The following is a 21,225-nucleotide window of genomic DNA, read 5'->3' as shown; positions in this document are numbered from 1 at the left end:
CATAAAAACTTGTGTTTTTTGTTTTCTATAATCAAGTTAATGAAGGATGAATAGTGCATTTGGCAAGGAATTCTGCCATGTGTCCATCCCTCTTGATTGAAAAAGGCAAAGAAGATTTTTCTTTAAAACAAAATCCACTCTCCCTTTTGGCCCCGCAAACCAAAGGCACTCTCTAGAGTTGCTGGTCAAGTCCAATTTTTTCCTCCTCCCAGAAACTGCTAGAATGTTCTATAAAAAGACGTCAGGAACGCCAGCATGGGAAAGTTGAATGCCCCAAAATGCCCTGCCATGCCTATAAGTACAAATGAAAAATGTTAAAGATTATTTAAAAACAGGAGAGACCTTTTGCAAAATGCTTTTGATTTATTGCTGTGTATTGTGCAGATCTTTATCAATTATTCTCACTCTATTTTATTCAAAAACTATGGTAAACTATGAGTTGGCATGTTGCTGCATACAGAAAAAAAGGCATTAATCAACGCTAAATAAACAAGTGCAGAGATCTATCTAACAACTATGAAGTAGTTAATACGTTTTTAAGCAATTTTATTCTAGAAAGGAGGTCTAAAAGAGTAGTGCTTAATTATCTGGACTCCTCTGTGCTGGGCTCCCTTTTGATTGTATTAATGAAGCAGCTGGCCCATTGTTTCCCTTTAATTCCTCTATTGTTTTAAGAATATGTCACAGCTCTTTATTCTTTTATCAGGTGCTGTGCAGGAGGATCCACACAATACCTCATATTCCTACTGTATTTGCCAATGCACAAAGAAACCTCCATAGCGGTTTTCAAAGAAGGGGCACACATAATTTATAAGTTCTCTTCCTTGTGCTACTCCACTGTCAAGAATTTCAACAGTATTGGGTTGGAATTCATTATAAAATTGGTATTCAACCATGTGGCTACATATAGATATATGCACTGTGTGAATGTCCCCACCCCAAGATCTAGGTAGGAACACGTGTGATGTTGAAATGGGGTAGTTCTTTAGCTTTTAGGGAATTATTCTGCCAAACCACTTCACAGTTGTGAAGAAACTAAATTCCATAAGTGAACATCATACTGGTTTTTCAAATCATTTAGTAATACAGAAAAAGTTAAGGACTGAACAAGTAAATATCCCTGTTTCCTCCACCTCTAGAAACAATATCCGTGTGTGTGTGTGTGTGTGTGTGTGTGTGTGTGTGTGTGTGTGTTATACAGGTCATTCATTTTCCCCCAGTGAATGGCTTTAATTTACTTGAGTGTGCCTGAGAGGTATCCTGGTTTATTCTCTATCAACCAATATGTAATCTTTATGAACTGAACCATGATCATCAATTGGCTGTCCTCTTGTATATCATGCATGCAAAGGAGATAGACTTTAAGATTAATGCAGAAGTAGTGCACTGTATATCTTAACAAATCGAAATGCTGCAGCAATTTAGTAGTATATAACATATTATGCCAAAGCTATTTTAAAATGCTGGTTTATTTATATGTAATTACTTTTTCTCCAAATTTCCATGAAAATCACACACAAAAAAATCACCCATGGTTAAAGAAAAAAAAAAATCTCTAAGGTCTGATTCACATAGACTTTCTCTTTTTACACATATAGCTTTTTGGCTTTTTTTCTTTGTTTTTTCCCCCCTGTCAAATGTCTGTATTTGGGGAGGCTGTTTCAAATGATTTTTTTCCCCTCCAGTGTTCCCAGACTAATAAAGAGAGGTAAGACTTGACTTTATGCTATGTTGTAAAAGTTACTAACTTCCACTTTTAAAATATCCTTAGAAAAGACATTAGGATAAATTACTGAAAACCACTATTTCCTCATGTATTGTTAGGTGAATGTGTTGGGTATTTTTTTTTTAAGCTTAAAGTTTCAAACTGGTATCCCTGTCTGTTTGCTTGAGGCTCCTTCTTCTTGTTCATACTGACACAGAGTAATACAAAATCTAAATGTGATTTAATTGTTTCAATTTGTCGTATATTTTTATACTAACCTTAGGTCTGTATCTTGATGAGCCCAATCGTAGCTGTGCTCAGGTTTACAGCTTCAGGTTGCTTGCATTTCCTTATTTTTACAAAGCGTCTATCAATCACACAGATAAATTAGAAAGAAACATGTATAGACATAACACATGGAAAAGATTTTTCAGCAGGCTATGTAATTATTAACCTGATTTTTACCATTGTAAGGAACCACAAATTGCAGATAGCATGGGCAAAGTTAAATGCTTTTATACTGGATACATTTTGCTTATACAGAACTCTATAGGTATGTTGGAACAATATAATTGAAGCTTTGTCAGCTCTGTAACCTAGCAACAGATAATACTGTTAGGTTACTGAATTGCTCCTGGTTGACAAGTAGGGAGTATTTTTGTGTTTATCATGTTTGCTAATGATGGGATCCTTTCCAAAAGCCTTGTCTTAATCTTAATTAGAGTTTATCAGCAGAGGTCTGCATGACATTGTGCAGACACTGATTTCATAAATAATAAAAAGTGCAAGTGAAAAATTTGGCAGGATGGGAAGATATTTAAGGCCACTGCTTCTAGTAAGAGGAGCGTGAATTTCCAAAATATAATCGAGTTTGAACTGTGACTTTTTTCTTTATTATCAAAACTTGTAGTACACTTCACTGCAGTTTTGACAGCAATTATGAGAAAAATTTATAAGCTTCCTGTTAGGAACCCTATCTGTTTGTACAAGAACTTTGATCATAAACATTACTTAGAACAGTAAGTACATGGTTTTTCAAGAACGTCAAGGTCTTGGGAGTTATTACTTTCTGTGGAACCTTGAAAGTATCTGCCCTTTATTTGTGAAGGGAGTGGTGTGTGAGTGTGGAGTTGAGAGAGTGACTATGTTTGCAGCATAAGAAGCAGACAAAGAGAGAATCCTAAAATAACCTTTCCATTTGGTGAAAGAGAGGAAGGTATCAGATAGCTGCTTCAATGCCTGATGTCATCTGATAAAGACTTCATGCCCAAGCAGTCGGACTGTGATTTTTTTTTTTTTTTTTTTGGCTCTGGTTTGCACACTATGACCTTTCACAGCTTTTTGCAATGTTATTGATCATTTCTAATAATAACTTACACACGTTCAAAATAATAAAGAATTAAACACTGTAAGACTGAATACAGTTCACGAATTCACTAAATCCCTAACTGGTTTTTTTCAGTTGAAAGATGATGCTAAGTCATTACATCCTTTATCCACCTTTCTACACCTTTTCATTCATCATGCCCCCATTCTTCAAACATTATTCAAAGCTCTTTTCAGCTGTCATTTTCTGAGTTTCAAAGTGGACATCTCTCTACCGAGTTGTTTGAACAAGTCCATGAAATATTTGATTATCCAGGGAGATTTTTTTTGTTCATCGTCTCATTCCTTCTACCCTGTACAAAGCGAAGATCATTTACCCTTATGCCAGTGAGCCTTAACTCTAGAGAATGTGAAGTGTTCTGGGGAGCTTCTAAAAAATAATGAAGCCCAAACCTCACTCCCAGTGATTTTGATTTGACCTATCTGGTGTCAGAAGAAGCCAGTGTTGATTAATAGCTCTCGGGTGAATCTACGTGCAGTCAGGATTGCCAACCAGGAGTTCCTGCTGTTGTGCAACAGGATCTGCAGCATCACTGCAGCACTTGAATGTAGGTTCAATCCCTACCCTGGCACAGTATGCTAAGGATTCGGCATTGCCGCAGGTGCAGCGTGGGTCACAACTGGTCTGCTCCCTGGCCTGGGAACTCCATATGCCACAGGATGGCCCAAAAAAGGAAAAAAAGATTGCCAACCAGTGCTATAAGGTTAAAGATGTTGTGAAGAATTGGGATGCTTCTTTTGGTGTCCAGCTCAACTTGCAGTTTAAATATTGAATTGGGCAAATGCTAGACCCATATTTAAAAGATGTGAAATGTTTAGAATAGTACTCAGCACATAGTAAGTGCTTCCTAAGTGTTAGCTGTTGTTCATGTTAAAAGATAACCTGGCCTTACTTTCACATCACAAAGATTGATGTCATTCTCCAGGTCATAGCTATGCATTTTAAAGCTATGTCTCACCACTGTGTAGATCTTCTCGATAGTTTCATAAAGTGAACCATCTTATGTCTGATTCAGAAAGATAGCAGTGCCATTACTCAAACTGAGTCATCACAACAAGGTACAATGTGGTTACTTAGTGAACATCAGATGGCATTGTGACTTGGGGCTCCTGGGTTTTCATTCAGACTGCAGAGCCAAACTTCCTTGTTCAAATCCCATCAATTTCCAACTTTTTAATTGTGGTAAGTATATATATTTCAGTGGCATTAGGTATATCAACATTATTGTGCAATCATTACCAACATCCATCTCCAGAACACTTTTCATCTTACAAAACTGAAACTCTATACCCAGTAAACTCCCCACTCCCCCCCACCCTTACCCCCTGGCAGCCACCATCCTACTTTCTCTGTGACTTTGAATATCCTGAGCACCTCAAGTAAATGGAATTGTATAGTATTTGTGTTTATGCAACTGGCTTAATTCACTTATAATAATGGCCTTGAGGTTCACTTATGCTATTAGCACCTGTCAGAATTCAGCCTTCCCTTTCAAGGCTGAGTAATATTCCATTGAATGTATTTGCTACATTTGCTTACCCATTCTTCTGTCAGTGGTTGCTTGGGTTGCTTCCATGTTTTAGGTATTTTTAATAATGCAGCTCTGAACATGAGTATGCAGATATCGCTTTGAGACCCTGCTTTCAGTTCTTTTGAGTTTATACCCAGAAGTAGAATTGCTGGATCATAGGTAGTAATATTTTAAATTTTTGAGGAACTATCATACTGTTTTCCAGAGTGGCTCTACCATTTTACAGCCTCCCAGAAGTGCACAAGGGTCCCATTTTCTCTACATTTTTGCCAATGCTTGTTCTCCAGTGGTTAGGTTTGTTTTTTTGTGGGTTTTTTTTAAAATTTGCTTTTCTTGGTGTGTATGCGCGCGCGTGTGTGTGTGTGTGTGTGTGTGTGTGTGTGTGTGTGTTTATAGTAGTGCTCTCATTTTAAAGCCAAATGTAATACCTTGTGATTTGTTTCCATTGAACATGAGGTCAATTGGTGAAGACACCAAAAAAGCTAAATATCAACATGATTTATCATCTTCATGCACTCAGATTGCTTCTTAATCAAGATGAATACTACTGCCTTGAATTGAATTGTAAATTAGAGTTAGCTGTATTTACCCTAACTCTAAAAACAATAGGAAACTGGTTCTTCCATCTCCTCAGCCACATGTAGGTTACTAGAAATTACTTCCAACTGGGCAAGATATAGTATGTGATGGAGAAATGATGCAGCCTTTGTCTTTCTTCTGAAATGAGTTAGCTCTCTCCAGTGAAGCAAAGATAGACATTGCTCATTGAATTCATAGGTTCATCTTTTCTTACTGGTGAGATGTCTTTTCTTGCACTCAGCAGGGCAGTGAGAAATAAGAATAATAGCCACAACCAGACCGAACCAAAAAGATAAATGGTTAACAGTTATGTAACACTTACTATGCCAGGTACAAATATTATGCTCACATGTATTAGTTTATTTAATCCATCTGATAATACTATGAGCTTAGCACTATTATTATCATCCCCCATTTTGAAGGTTGAGGAAAAAGATAGAATGAATGCCCAGGTGACAAGTGCAAAGTCACACAGTTAGTAAGTGGCAGACCAGGAAGAATTCAGTATTTCCATGCATGCATACACACAAACACATATACAATACACATGTACTCGGGCTTTAAAGTTGGACAGACAGAAGTCTAAATCTTGATTCTGCCAATGTTTCTGCAATGTGAACAGCTTGGGCAAGTTAGCCTCTCCAAACTTCCATTTATTTCCACTCTTAAATCTGGAAACTCTGTTACCTCATAGAATAATCAATAGGATTAAAACAGATGAAATACGTAAACAACCTAGACAATTGGAACCAGATAAAGTATTCCTAAGTAATACCAAGTATCTGTTATTGTCTGTATCATACCACCAGTTAATATGCCAGCTTTACTGCCTTGTTAATGGTATCAGCATCATCTGGCTTCTCAAACCAGAAACAGTATCATTTTCAACACAAAATCACTCCAGTCTTCCCTCAGCTCTGTCTCTTGAAACTGGCCCTTTGCTTCCTCACAGTTTACACTTCTCACAATTGAACCATTACAACAGCCTCCTGAGAGCTCTCCAGGTAACATTTCCTACCCCTTCAGCTTATTGTCCTCACAAGCCTGAGATCTATATTCTGTGAGGGAAGAGTGCAGCTCAAGAATTTGTTCACTCATTCACTCAAATAAATGTCTACCATTTCCCCACCATGACCCAGACACAACTTTTTAATGTTATATTTTTAAATGCCCCACCCTAGTCTAAACTTTTTGTGTGAAGGAGTCTGGGTTTGTAGTGTTCACCAATTCTGATGGCAAGTTCTCCAGCTCTCACCATGGCTGATTTCAAAGTTACCAATGCGACATCAACATTCCTCCTAACTGAATATTCCACCCTGTGATCCGGGACACTGCCCACAATCCCCTTCTTTCTCCCTCAGACTCCGAGCTCCAGGTTTGCTGGCCCCTGAGCCATTCCCAGGATCAGTCAGGCTCTTCCATAACTCTACACTCACATGCATGCTCCTTTCTCTGCCAGTAATTTTTGATGTAACTGTGGGGTTCTCCCTACATATATGTCTGCCATTTTAGCTCTATATTCTCCTCTAGTTTTTAATTATTTTTATTTTTTTACATAATAGTTGGTTTACAGTGTTTTCCCAATTTTCTACTGTATAGCAAAGCGACCCAGTCGCATACATTATATATATATTATATACACACATACATTGTTTTCCTCACATTATCCTCCACCATGTTCCATCACAAGTGACTAGACACAGTTCCCAGTGCTACATTGCTTATTCATTCCAAAGGCAATAATTTGCATCTATTAACCACAAGCTCCAAGTCCATCTCACTCTCTCCCCCTCCCCCTTGGCAACCACAAGTCTGTTCTCCAAGTCTATGCATTTATTTTCTGTGGAAAAGTTCATTTGTGCCATTTATTAGATTCCATATATAAGTGATATCATATGGTAGTTGTCTTTTTCCTTCTGACTTACTTCACTTAGTTTGAGAGTCTCTCGTTCCAACCATGTTTTGCAAATGGCATTATTATGTTCTTTGTTGTGGCTGAGTAGTATTCTATTGTGTATACATAGCACATCTTCTTAATACATTCATCTGGCGGTGGACATTTAGGTTGTTTCCATGTCTTGGCTGTTGTGAATAGTGCTGCAATGAACATGTGGGTGCATGTGTCTTTTTCAAGGAAGGTTTTGTCCAGATAAATGCCCAAGAGTGGGATTTCTAGTTCATATGGTAGTTCTATGTATAGTAGTTCTGTGGGTCATATGGTAGTTTTATGTGTAGTTTTCTAAGGCACCTCCATACTGTTTTCCACGGTGATTGTACCAATTTACATTCCCAGCAACAGTGTGGGAGGGTACCCTTTTCTCCACACCCTCTCTAGCATTTGTTATTTGTTGTCTTCTTAATGATGGCCATTCTGACAGGTGTCAGGTGGTACCTCATAATGGTTTTGATTTGTATTTCTCTAATAATTAATGATGTTGAACCTTTTTTCAAGGGCCTGTTGGCCATCTGTATATCTTCTTTAGTGAAATGTCTATTCAGGTCTTTTGCCTATTTTTCAATTGGGTTGTTGGGTTTTTTGCTGTTGAGTTGATAAGTTGTTTGTATTATTCTTCTTGAGTTAATAACAAAGTCACCTTGGATGGTTTGCCTGACTCCCCTAAGAAGTCTCAGTCACCCACTCCTCTCACATTCTCTTTAGCATTAGGGAATGACACCTAATGTCATAGTTTGTCTGCTTAGATGTGTGTGTACCAGCTTGTATGTGAAGTTGTGTGTGAAGCCATCGCACCCCGCCTGGCATACATGGAGAGTTCAGTGCATAGCTGACGAATGAATGATTTGAAAGATTAAATGCTAAGACAACTGACTTCCTCATCAAACCTGGACAGTACATTTTCAGTCTAATTTATCCTTTTAAAAGGCTGTGCCCTGAAAAAAAACATAAAATGAGGGAAAATGGTAAAGGTAATAACATGTGAAACATCACCTAAGCATGTCAGAAAACACAGGTACAGGTTACCACAGCCAGGCTGCTTAATAATGTAGAAAAAAATCATTTTTCCTTATTTTTCTTGGCACTTAGTATTTTGTGAATTTTATTTATGGATCGGATCTTTTCGGTTCAAAGTTTGAGTACAAGTATTCAGTGTCATCCTGCTATTGAGCAAGCTCACAGCTGTGATAAAGATGTGCTGAGCACTACCTTCTCTAAAATATCGGTTTCTCCTGGGTACCCAAGTTCAAAACTTGCCTTTTGTAAAGCATAGCCAGAGCCAGATTTAACAACAGTGTAAGTTTATCAAAAATGGTAAACTCTTACCAATAATATAAGTTAATCCATTCAACACTGAAACCCAATGACTCCAAAAAAAAAAAAAAAAAAAAAACCAGTCTCTGAAATAAACCTGAATTGCAGTGCCTGCCTCTGCCCTCCCCGCCTCTCTGTCACACAGACTCACTTAATAAACTGTTTCCCAGAGGAAAGATAAGGTGCAAATGATTACCTTGTCTACAGCTGTAAGTAGTTTGGATCTGTGTGCACATCAGAGAAGGCATGGCAGCCCAACATAGAAGCCTTCCAGGGGAAGAAGCCTCACCAGCAGAAACAGCACCACTTAGTACTTTGCAACACTCATCTGGTTCCACAATGATACCATTTAGCGTGTATATTTGTAGATAAATAAATCAATGCCAAAGTGAATCTGTTTTTCAACTTTTAAAAAAGATTTGTGTTGAAATAATTATAATGTTGTGTTAGTTTCAGGTGTACAGCCAAGTGATTCAATTATATATATTTATATTCAGTTATATACATACATGTTCTTTTTCAGATTCTTTTCCATTATAGATCATTACAAGATACTGTGTACAGTTTCCTGCGCTATACAGTAGGAACTTTGTGCTTTATTTTGTATATAGTAGTGTGTATATTTTAATCCCGAACCCCTAATTTATCCCTCCTGCCCCCCTTTCTCCCTTGGTAAGCGTAAATTTATTTTCTGTCTGTGAGTCTGTTTCTGTTTTATAAATAAGTTCATGTGTAGCATTTTTTTAGATTCCACAAATAAGTAATGTCATATGATATTTATCTTTCTCAACATTGGTAAACTTGTTTGCTTTCCAGCTATGTTAGAGCCAAAGTGAAAAAAAAAAAAAAGTTGTTTTCTAGTCTTTTACTCTATTTGTGTTTTACTTTGAAACTTTCATATAAATTTGAGGTCTGTAATGTTAGCTTTATTTTTTTCCACAAACACGTAGTCTCATGGATGATGTTTTGTTGGCTTACCTTTAAAATTTAATCAGCTGGTTTAATTAACTGTCCAAGGTTTCTCTAAAACAATGTCTTGAATCTTCTATGCAACTCTGTCCTATCATATGCTGTTTTTTGTTTTTTCTGATTTTTCTCACAAACTGTTTAAAAACTATAATCTCTCCGAGGGTGGAAAAAATGAAGTGCAGTTGAAAAGGCAGTTATGCTGAAAGATAAACAGAGCAATATTACTTATCAGAATGGGTATAATTTTTCCTTGTTTAATGAGTACAATATATAGCCTTGCAGTATATACACAATGAGGGAAAAAAGCATCACATATCAAGTATGCCATATTATTTCAGGCATAACTGTATAGGATATATATCTAGGCCTGAGAGTGTAGATAACAATATATAAGTGCTTTGCCTGTCTAAACATGTTAAATAAATGAGCATTTGCTATCGCATTCCAATACATTAGAAGATGTACTTGCATAGTTAATTTTCTTTTTTATGTACCACACGTGATCATTTGAAGCACAGAGCCAGAGTATATCTTACTGTTTGAAGAAAGAGTTCTTTTCATTTAAACAAATCTTTATTTAAATAAGCCTTTTTGAAAAGGATTTTTGGCATATCTTCTTTTCAAGAAGTTCAATCAGGGTAAATAGAGATAAAGAAGCTGCATTATAAGGAAAATTACATAAGAAATGATCACTCAGCCCTCCCCCTCAACCCCAAATGACAGAAGTAAAAGGAAAGTAGAACTAATTGGAATGTTACTTTAACTTTCTAAATTTTAGGAACTTTGTTTACTTGCTTTGTAGGGGTAGATCTGGTGTATATATGTATTGGGGGGAAGATTGAAAGTGTGTGAGGGAGGAACAGAGAGAGGAGGAAATAACTTCTTACCTCCATCAAGAACAGAAAGAGGAACTTCAAAGGCTCACCTGAAATAAATTTTATGGCTGGATCCCTACCATGCTTGTTCTTAGGCAGTATACCATGTAATAGCATGGTTAATGATTAAGCCAAGTACCGGAAGGCAAAATTGACAAAACTCTCAACAGATTATGTCTATACTTGGTTCTTAGCCTTCTCCTACTGTTGATCACTGGTTAGCTCATTTAATGCAAGGAATACAATTTTCCACATAGGAGGTAGGAAAATTAATAAAGGGAAAAGCTCACTAAAATGGAGTAGAGAAGTCAGAAGCGGGAGCTGGCGGGTACCACTAGACTTCAGTGCAGATCGCAACAGGAAGTAATGGACTTTGCATCTCTAGCAGGAAATGATGGTACTTAATGCCTCTCAGCTGGAGGAAGAAATCATTTCGCCTCACCTGACGAAGGCTCAGCCATTAAGCGACTGTAACAACTCAGCCAATGAAAAGCCACTATATTTCGAACTTCCAGTTTCTTCCAATAGACTTTTTGTTTATAACAGCCCTTTCCACCTTCCACCTTCCCCCTTCTCTATAAGTTTTCTCTTTTGTTTTACCAGACTTTTAAGCGGCTCTCTATAGTTGCCTGTCCCAGATTTGCAATCCTTTTCGATTCTCAAATAAACCCGCGTCACTGGTAAAAATAACTGGGTGTTCTATTGTTTTAGGTTAACAAAGGAAAGAGGAGGACAGCTGTTTGTCTTGATGAAACACTCCACCCCAGTAGAAAATGATGTGAAAAACACGAGAAGGTGCTGTTGACATCAATCCAGGGTACAGAGGCTAGAGCATTCTATGTCAATTCTATCTTTCTCTTTCTTTTTTCTTCTTAATAGGGGGTCAGCTTTGGTGCACGACTACGAAGGCCATTTCTGAGGGTGAAGAGCTAATTGCCTTTGTGGTGGATTTTGACTCAAGGCTACAAGCTGCCAGTCAGATGACTCTTACAGAAGGGATGTACCCTGCGCGCCTGCTGGACTCAATTCAGCTGCTTCCTCAGCAAGCTGCCATGGCTTCTATTTTGCCTACAGCTATTGTCAATAGTAAGTGCTGAGTGCAATAGCCCAGTACAATAGCTTTGTAGTGGTGATGAGTATTTATGGGAGAGAAAAAAAAATAATGTTTACTGACAAGCAACCAGGGACAGACTTTTTTCTCCAGTGTTGTGATTTTATCTTCTCTCCAACTTTTAAGTGTGTGTGTGTGTGTGTGTGTGTGAGAGAGAGAGAGAGAGAGAGAGAGCGAGAGAGAGATCACTTTCCATGGGAGTATAAACAGAACACTTAAAAGTTATTCATTTCAGGTTGGATTTCTGAATGTCACACACAAAAACTGACATTCTAAAGTAAACAATATTCAAGATACTTAGCTATAAGAAGCCCAGCCATTTTCGTTGTTGCTCCTATGGTAGAATAATTTTGGTGTGAAGAGCCAGAGTTAAAACTTAATAAGAAAAAAGAACACAAAATCAAATTTCATTAGATATACTAAGGAAGTGGAAATGCAGGCTGGATAAATCAAGACATCAGTTTATATAAAAAACATAAAAATAAGACAAAGAAAAATATTGATAAGCGTAGAATACTTTATATGGAGAATTTAAAAATATGCCCTGGCAGATATCTTTGTGATTATATTCTGTTAAGAGTACTATTGAACTTAGTTTAAATTTCTTCAACATACATATAAAGAATACTTTATATGGAGAATTTAAAAATATGCCCTGGCAGATATCTTTGTGATTATATTCTGTTAAGAGTACTATTGAACTTAGTTTAAATTTCTTCAACATACAAAGTGACACTTTCTATGACATAAAAATCAGTGACCTAGGAGTCTCAAGATCTGAGTTATAAAGTCTGTTCTACTTTTACTTAGCTCTGTGAGAAAGCAGGAGCAGCAGTTACTAATACCTTAGTGGCCTAGCAGTTAAAGGAATTTCTTGGGTGTATCTAGAATTACTCTGCATGCAACCGATGGATTCAGTGCACCCAACCCAAGCTGTATTTTTGGTTTTCCCTAATATAAATGTCATCATTTTCTTTACTGGATTTTTACTTTGATTTGGATAGTGAGGAACTTAAAGTGACATGGACCCCACTTGAATCTGAGGCAAAATGATTTTGCTACCGAGTATACTAGGAGTACCTTATATTATTGGGATGCTCCACTGTATGACTGTTAATTCTAATTATATTTGAGATTATAATCTGTTTGCTTTCTACAGCAAGGTAACTATTAATCCCAAATAAATCAATATAGATGCTGCAGCCTTGGTTCTCATTCCTAAATTAGCTAATTAGGTAAAGTCATCCTGCTTCAATAAACACTTGACTAAAGACTGTGGCCCTCTGAAAAGTGTAAATGTAACTAACTTGGGTAAGAGGGGCTAAATGATAAACACTAATAGTATATGGTTTTGTAATTAAATTGTATTCTGAAATTCTGTATTGTACCTGCTGTCCTTCTCATTCGTTAGAATTTGGCCCTTAATTTTCTCCTTATCTCCTTCAACAGGACCTTCCTGAGCCATCTCCGTCACTGTCATATACTAACTGCACATTAACAATTTATATATCACAAGTCCCTCAGTTTCTGCCAAGTTTCACACCTCTGTGGCCATCTTTGCAATGTTCCTCTCTTTTTCACACGGAAATATCAAATCCCATGTATCTAATGTGGCCATATGTCCCCTGTGCCTGGATTAGTCACAGTTTACAGTGTTATCTGGCATCCCTCTGATCAGCACCCCCTTTCAAGACAAAAAGTGCCAAGTTTGTACAGTGTAATGTCATATTCGGTCTCCCTTTGATGTGCCCTAGCCTGAATTCATCACCTTTCTGTCTTCCAGTCCCTCTAGAGATGAATGAAGCCATCACTTAACCCAGAAATGCTCTCAAGAAGCCTAGGTACCAGGGAGAATCGCAACTCTCTGCTCTAACATCTGATTGCTAAGTAGTGCTTATCACTTCCATCGGGTCTCCTTCCTCGATGTGACTTTCCCTCCCTCTGTCCCCTTGCCATTGAGGCATTATGGAAGTGTGTTTACACCTGGGTTTTCCCATCCCAGTTCACCCACCTACGAGATACGGCAAGTCACCCAGCCTCACATGCTTCACCTATAAATGAATGAAGGGGAAAACACACACAGAGAATTTTCCACGAATGAATCCATGGGAAATACATCTTACATATTATAGCATGGCTCAATAAACAGTACTTGTCCTAGGGACAATTCCAACTTTGTCACATCTCACTCAGATTACCACAGTCACCTCCTACCCGTCTGAGTCTTCTAAGTTCACTACCTTTAAAACTCAACTCCTCTGTGAGGATTCTATCATATTTGCTTCTGGCAGTTTCTTGCTTAAAATGATTCAGCGATCTCCATAATTACTGAGATAGAAAACTAAACTTAAAAAAGCCCCACAGAGTCTTTCATTGTCCCTGCCTTCCACAACCTCATCTTTCCCAGCCCTTTGCCTGAGATGACAGATGAGCCTCTCAGCCTCCACACACGTCTCCCTGTGGCTCCCACGGCCCATCCCTTGCTCAGGAAGACACTATCCTCGTCTCTCCCTGACTAGCTTAATTTCATCTTTCGCAGCTTGGCTAAGGAGTGCCACCTCTTCCCCCTAAATGCTTCTCTGACCTCATCCTCCTTCCAGTTCTCTCACCAGCCTTGTGTCTCTTTCATGCCCTGTGTACCGCTCAGATACCTCATCAGAAACGTCATCATATTCTAATGTAATGATCTTACCACTCGTTCACCAACTCTAGGAGATCTAAGCTCCTTAAGAGCTCTTTGGTCTTTCATTTTGTTTTACACCAAGCCTGAAAGAGAGTCTGGCACTGAGAAGGCATGGTAACTAATTTATTAAATGAACAAATGATGTCAGGAGTTGGCATCAAGACTAACTTTTGTTCAGCCATCAGGCCTTTTAATCAAGCAGATAAACCATTTCACATTGCTGTTTATAAATGCATATTCTTCTAAACCAGAAATACAAATATAAACAGTTTAGGATTGTGCTTTATGTTGGAAGTCTCCTACAGTATGACTTTCTAAAAAGTCTGTGGGAAGGTAAATTACATTGAGTGTAACATTCTTTTAAAAGCTCATTCCTGTACTATGGAACACCACCCAAGACTGCACTCATCACTGTCTACTCAGAACCTAAAAGCCAGCTCTGAGGAAAATTGAACCAAATGCTGCTTTACCCATGATTGGCTCCGAATGGGCAGCAGCTAATGTGTCCCTGTCTCTCTGTCTGCAGAGGATATATTCCCTTGCAAGTCCTGTGGCATCTGGTATAGGAGTGAGCGGAATCTGCAAGCCCATTTGATGTACTATTGCAGCGGGAGGCAAAGAGAAGCTGCCCCTGTGTCAGAGGAGAACGAAGACAGCACTCCTCAGATTTCCAGTCTGTGCCCCTTCCCACAATGCACCAAGAGCTTCTCAAATGCCCGAGCTCTAGAAATGCACCTCAACTCACACAGTGGTAAGTACCTCCTTTATTTCTTCTTTTGCACCAGGAGATGATATTCTTTCTCTATACACATGCATATAGATGCCTATACCTACATTCGTAATACATACTTACATATAAACATATATATATACAATCAAAACTAACTTGCTGTATCCACTGGTTATTGTATATCACATACAGTCAATATATTCTGTTCAAAGGACTTGAGTGTGAGTTTGTTCATAATTTAATTGACGTATACTTGATTTACAATGTCATGTTAGTTTCATGTGTAAAGCACAGTGATTCAGATATAGATAAATATATGGAGTTCCCATTGTGGTGCAGTGGTTAATGAATCCGACTGGGAACCACGAGGTTGTGGGTTCAGTCCCTGGCCTTGCTCAGTGGGTTAAGGACCCGGCATTACCATGAGCTGTGGTGTAGGTTGCAAACTTGGCTCAGATCCTGCATTGCTGTGGCTCTGGCATAGGCCGGCAGCTACAGCTCCGATTAGACCCCTAGCCTGGGAACCTCCATATGCCATGGGAACGGCCCTAGAAAAGGCAAAAAGACAAAGAAAAAAAAAAAGATATAGATAGATATAGAAACACATATTATATATATATATGTACACACACACACGTTTGTCAGTTTCAGATTCCTTATTCCTTTCCCTTACAGATTATTACAAAATACTGAGTATAGTTCCTAATAACCTATAGTGCTCAATGCACAGTCCAAATCTTTCTATCTATTCTATTTTTTTCTTCATCAATTTTAGAAAGAAAATCTCAATACCCTTTGTATATTGTCATTAATATTCATTCATTTAAGGATCAAGTCATCTTTGGAATCTGACCATATTATTTCTCACATGGCAGGGACTAAATAGTAGGTACATAAAAATAAGTATTTGTTGAATTGAAGTAAAGCTTTTATTTTGTTAGATCCAATAAAAATCACACTTGAGAGAAATTAACTTTTAAATATGGATCTATAAAATGCTGTCAACTTCCAGATCGTGCATCATAACAGCTTAAGGAGATTTTTGACATAAAACCACTTGTAGTGCTATATTTTAACTTTTGAGGAAAAATTAGGCTAGAAAAAAATTTTTTAAGCCAATTCTTAATAGCAAGGTGGCAACTATTCCCATTTATTTTGGAGTTGTACACCCAAATGTTGTCAGTATCATCACATAGTACTCTAATCTCTATATTTTAAAAACATCTGAAGTGAATCAAATGCACAGAATTATATTAATTTTCGATATTTCCTGCAACATTCTTGGATAGGGCAAACCTAGTTTGGCGAATCAGTTCTTCATCACCTAGAACACAAGATACCTCTGAGTGACTTCCTTTGCTTGGGTTGAATAATTAAAAACTGAAATAGGTGCTTAGTTTAAAAAAACTAACTCCAACCTCCAGTGCCCTAGTACAGTGTAAGCTGTTGTCTTTGCACCTATATAAATAGGCAATTTCCTTTCTACTCATCCTCTTCTCTTTCCCTACAAATAAGCTGTCTTTATGTAGGTGATAAAGCAGAAACACTTTGGTTGTCTCACATGGTGAGTAAAGTCACATACAATACAAAAATAGAGATAGAAGGATCTTGCCAGCTCAATAATAATTTTTTTTAAAAGAGTATTTTATTAGCTAAGGAGGAAAAAGACAAATATAAGAAGTCCCTTTTTTATCTCTATAGGACAATTTTCTCTCCATATTTTCCTCTTATGAATATAAAAGGCAATTCTCATTTTAGTCTAGAGTGCAGAGAGGATGAACCAAGCCTGGTTTAACCGTATGCCAACAAATGGGAAGAAGAGTTGACCTTAATTAAAAGTATCCAGATCTCAATTCCAATTCATAGGAAAAGGGCTTCCCCTGACCCCCTTTCAAGTACTTCTTCAGACACCAACTGGGTGTCCTACAATTCAGTTCCATTCAGTTCTAACACTACCCAGAGATAGCGTTAAATTACACAGATTAAGGGGTCAGTCCTGCAAGACTGACCCTCACCCCCACCCCAATTCAGACTTCAGTCTATTGTGCTTTGACCAATCTGCTATAAATCAGAGATTGCAAAGACCCCCCTCTCCCTCTTTGGTTTGATTAATTTGTTAGAGTGGCTCACAGAACTCAGAAAACCCATATACTCACCAGATTTCTGCTTTATTATAGAAGAATATAACTCAGGAACAGCCACATGGATGAGATGCATAGGGCAAGGTTGGGGAAATGGGCAAGGGGCTTCCGTGCTCTCTCATAGCCTGCTTCTCTCCCCAAATTTTCAAATGTTTACCAACCTAGATGCTCTCTGAACTCTGTTTTTTTGTAGAGTTCTATGGAGGCTTCATTACATAGCTATGGTTGATTAGGTCACTGACCATTGGCAATGGAACTTAATCTCCAGCCCCTCTCCCAAAAGTAGAGGAGGGGAGTGAAAGTTCCAACCCTCCAATCACAGAGTTGGTTCTCCTAGAAATCAGCCCCTATCCTTATGTTACCTAAGCACTTTCTAAAGTCAACACATTAATATAACAAAGACATATTTATGTCACTTTTATCGTAGGAAATTCTAAGAGTTTTAGAAGCTCTGAGCCAGGAACCAAGGATAAAGACCAAATATATATGGAAATATATTTTGCTCATCTGAATGGCCAAATGTATGTTTCTTATAAATCACAGTATTTCATTGGGTCTTACCCACTAGCCAGTGGTGATAGTGAAAATATTTAATAAACAACTATAAACAAGCAGTGATCAATCAGCATGGATGCCAGTCAGTCATACTGGTACCTGCTACCTGCTGAATATCAGCCCTAGATAGAGATACACCGTGTTCAGTAAAACCAATGAATAAAGTTCTAAAGTTGGACCAAAGATAAGTTAGGAGGTTATGAATTACTTTATAAAATGGTTCCTATTTGGATTCTTTTGAATAAAGACCTAATCTAGCACACACTATAGCACACTATAACTAAGAGTTATATAATTTGCACACAGGTTATCAACTCTAATGAAAGACTACATCTTCCTAATGTAGAACATAGTGTTGTTATAAGAAGGTTATTGAATTACAAATTATAAAATCTGACCTTTACTGAGTAACTTTATTACCATAATCAATTCCTTTAGCCTCCTTGTTTGTTTCCTGACCTGAAAATTGAAATAATGATGCCTATCCCATTACACTGTCAAAATATTCATGAAATGCCAAAATACTCATTGGAAACTATATAGTGCTGTTATTATCACATATGGTCACACAAAAAAAAGTTAACATCACAAATGAGATTCTGAAAGATTTCATTTCTCCTGTCTTGAAGACATCAAATCATTAGTAATGATTCATATCATTAGAAAACCAATATGTGTGGTTTCTCAGTATTCTGATTTTGCATGTTTCTCCAGGAGTGAAAATGGAAGAATTCCTCCCCCCTGGTGCTAGTCTAAAATGCACCGTCTGTAGCTACACTGCTGATTCCGTGATCAACTTTCACCAACACCTGTTCTCCCATCTCACTCAAGCTGCCTTCCGATGCAATCACTGCCACTTTGGCTTCCAGACTCAGAGGGAGTTATTGCAGCACCAGGAGCTCCATGTCCCTGGCAGCAAACTTCCGAGAGAAAGTGACATGGAACACTCTCCAAGTGGAACGGAAGACAGCTTACAGCCAGCCACAGACCTGCTGACCAGAAGCGAACTCCCCCAGAGCCAAAAGGCCATGCAGACTAAAGATGCGAGCTCAGACACAGAGCTGGACAAGTGTGAGAAAAAGACGCAGCTCTTTCTCACTAACCAGAGGCCTGAGATTCAGCCTGCAACAAATAAACAGAGCTTTTCTTACACAAAAATAAAATCTGAGCCCTCTAGCCCAAGGCTCGCCTCATCTCCAGTTCAGCCTAATATTGGAACGTCTTTCTCCGTGGGACCCTTTCTGTCTCAGTTTGCTTTTCCCCAAGACATCACAATGGTCCCTCAAGCTTCAGAGATCTTAGCCAAGATGTCTGAACTGGTGCATCGGCGACTGAGGCACGGAAGTAGTAGCTACCCACCCGTAATTTACAGCCCTTTGATGCCCAAGGGGGCTACCTGTTTTGAATGTAACATAACATTCAATAATTTGGATAATTACCTAGTGCACAAAAAACATTACTGCAGCAGCCGATGGCAGCAGATGGCCAAGTCCCCAGAGTTACCTGGTGTTTCAGAAAAGATGCCCGAGGCTGTGAGTCCCAACGCGGGCCAAACCTCTATAAACCTTCTCAACCCAGCCACTCATTCTGCTGATCCCGAGAATCCGCTTCTTCAAACATCCTGCATCAGTTCTAACACTGTTCTAGATTTAATTGGGCCAAATGGGAAGGGCCATGACAAGGACTTTTCCACTCAAGCTAAGAAGCTCTCTACCCCCAACAGTAATGATGATAAAATTAATGGAAAACCTGTTGATGTGAAAAACCCCAGTGTCCCCTTAGTGGATGGGGAGAGTGACCCAAATAAGACGACCTGTGAAGCTTGCAACATTACTTTCAGCCGGCACGAGACATACATGGTCCACAAACAGTATTACTGCGCTACGCGCCACGACCCTCCGCTGAAGAGGTCCGCTTCCAACAAAGTGCCTGCCATGCAGAGAACCATGCGCACGCGCAAGCGCAGGAAGATGTACGAGATGTGCCTGCCTGAGCAGGAACAAAGGCCTCCCCTGGTCCAGCAGCGGTTTCTTGATGTAGCCAACCTCAGTAATCCTTGTACCTCCACTCAAGAACCCACGGAAGCGCTGGGAGAGTGCTATCACCCGAGATGTGATATCTTTCCAGGAATTGTCTCAAAGCACTTGGAAACTTCCCTGACGATTAACAAATGCGTTCCGGTTTCCAAATGTGACACCAGCCATTCCAGCGTCTCCTGCCTGGAGATGGACGTGCCCATCGATCTCAGCAAAAAATGTTTATCCCAGTCTGAGCGGACGACCGCCTCTCCCAAAAGGCTGCTGGACTACCACGAGTGCACCGTGTGCAAGATCAGTTTCAACAAGGTCGAGAACTACCTGGCCCACAAGCAGAATTTCTGCCCGGTCACCGCACATCAGCGTAGTGACCTGGGTTCGCTTGACAGCAAAGTGTTTCCAAATCCAGAGAGTGAACGAAGCAGCCCTGAAGTTGGTTATGAAAGAAGCATAATAAAATGCGAGAAAAACGGGAATCGGAAGCAGCCTTCCCCCAATGGAAACTTATTTTCCTCCCACTTAGCAACCCTGCAGGGCCTGAAAGTCTTTAGTGAAGCCGCTCAGCTCATCGCGACAAAAGAAGAAAACAAACATTTGTTTCTTCCGCAATGCCTTTACCCCGGAGCAATAAAGAAGGCCAAAGGAGCTGACCAGCTTTCTCCGTATTATGGAATAAAGCCAAGCGATTATATTTCGGGTTCTCTGGTCATCCATAACGCTGATGTGGAGCAAAGCACAAACGCGGAAAATGACTCTCCCAAAGGCCAGGCTGCTTCCAATGGGTGTGCGGGGCCGAAGAAAGATTCCCTGCCGCTGTTGCCCAAAAATCGAGGCATGGTCATCGTGAATGGGGGACTGAAGCAAGACGAGCGACCTGCCGCCAACCCGCAGCAAGAGAACATTGCCCAGAACCCTCAGCACGAAGACGGTCACAAGTCTCCCTCCTGGATCTCTGAGAACCCGTTAGGCACAAACGAGAACGTCTCACCGGGCATTCCTTCCGCAGAGGACCAGTTGTCTAGCATAGCTAAAGGTGTGAATGGCTCTACCCAGGCTCCCTCCAGTGGCAAATACTGCCGGCTGTGTGATATTCAGTTCAACAACCTCTCAAACTTTATAACTCACAAGAAGTTTTACTGCTCATCACATGCAGCAGAACACGTCAAATGAAATCACTAAATAAATAAGCATCCATCACCTTTGGTACCAGTGTTTAGTATGTTGTTCTACCCAGTCCAGAAAAAAACAAAAACGAAAAAGCTGTTGGAATTACATCTGGGCAATCGGGAGGTAATTCCTTATGGCCGAGTTGAAGACTTAACGGTGTAATTTCATTACAGTCCATTAGTAAGGTGTATTATTGGTGCCATTTTCAAAAAAAAATTAATTTATTTTACCAGCAGTATTCATAGCTGTGGTTATGTTATTTTTTATTTAAAAACTTTATATTAAAGTCATTTGTAATGTTATTGTATAGTTATTGTGTAGCTCATATGGTTTGCACTGTATAGTAGCTTTTAAAGAAAATAGTCACAAACAATACAGAAAAGCATTTTAGAAATAGCTTCAAAAGCACTTGTGTATCTTGATTTCTTCTTATATGCTGTTGCAGGTATATGTATATGCTAAAATATAACTTGCAAAGTTGTTCTAAA

General features: G+C 38.9%; 1 protein-coding gene across 1 annotated transcript in view; it reads left to right on the top strand.

Annotated features, from left to right (window-relative positions):
- ZFPM2 (zinc finger protein, FOG family member 2) overlaps positions 1-20,816 on the top strand; it is a gene marked incomplete at its 5' end in the record, with an annotated part of 388,259 nt that extends 367,443 nt beyond the window's left edge. Inside the window, 3 exon segments of the mRNA NM_001195374.1 lie at positions 11,194-11,400; positions 14,635-14,859; positions 18,249-20,816. Coding sequence (NP_001182303.1) covers positions 11,194-11,400; positions 14,635-14,859; positions 18,249-20,740 — 2,924 coding nt within the window.

This window comes from Sus scrofa, chromosome 4 (assembly GCF_000003025.6).
Source record: "Sus scrofa isolate TJ Tabasco breed Duroc chromosome 4, Sscrofa11.1, whole genome shotgun sequence".
In the NCBI taxonomy this organism is placed as follows: Eukaryota; Metazoa; Chordata; class Mammalia; order Artiodactyla; family Suidae; genus Sus; species Sus scrofa.
The sequence above is the reverse complement of the archived record's forward strand: the minus strand, read 5'-3'. Positions and strand labels throughout refer to the sequence as shown.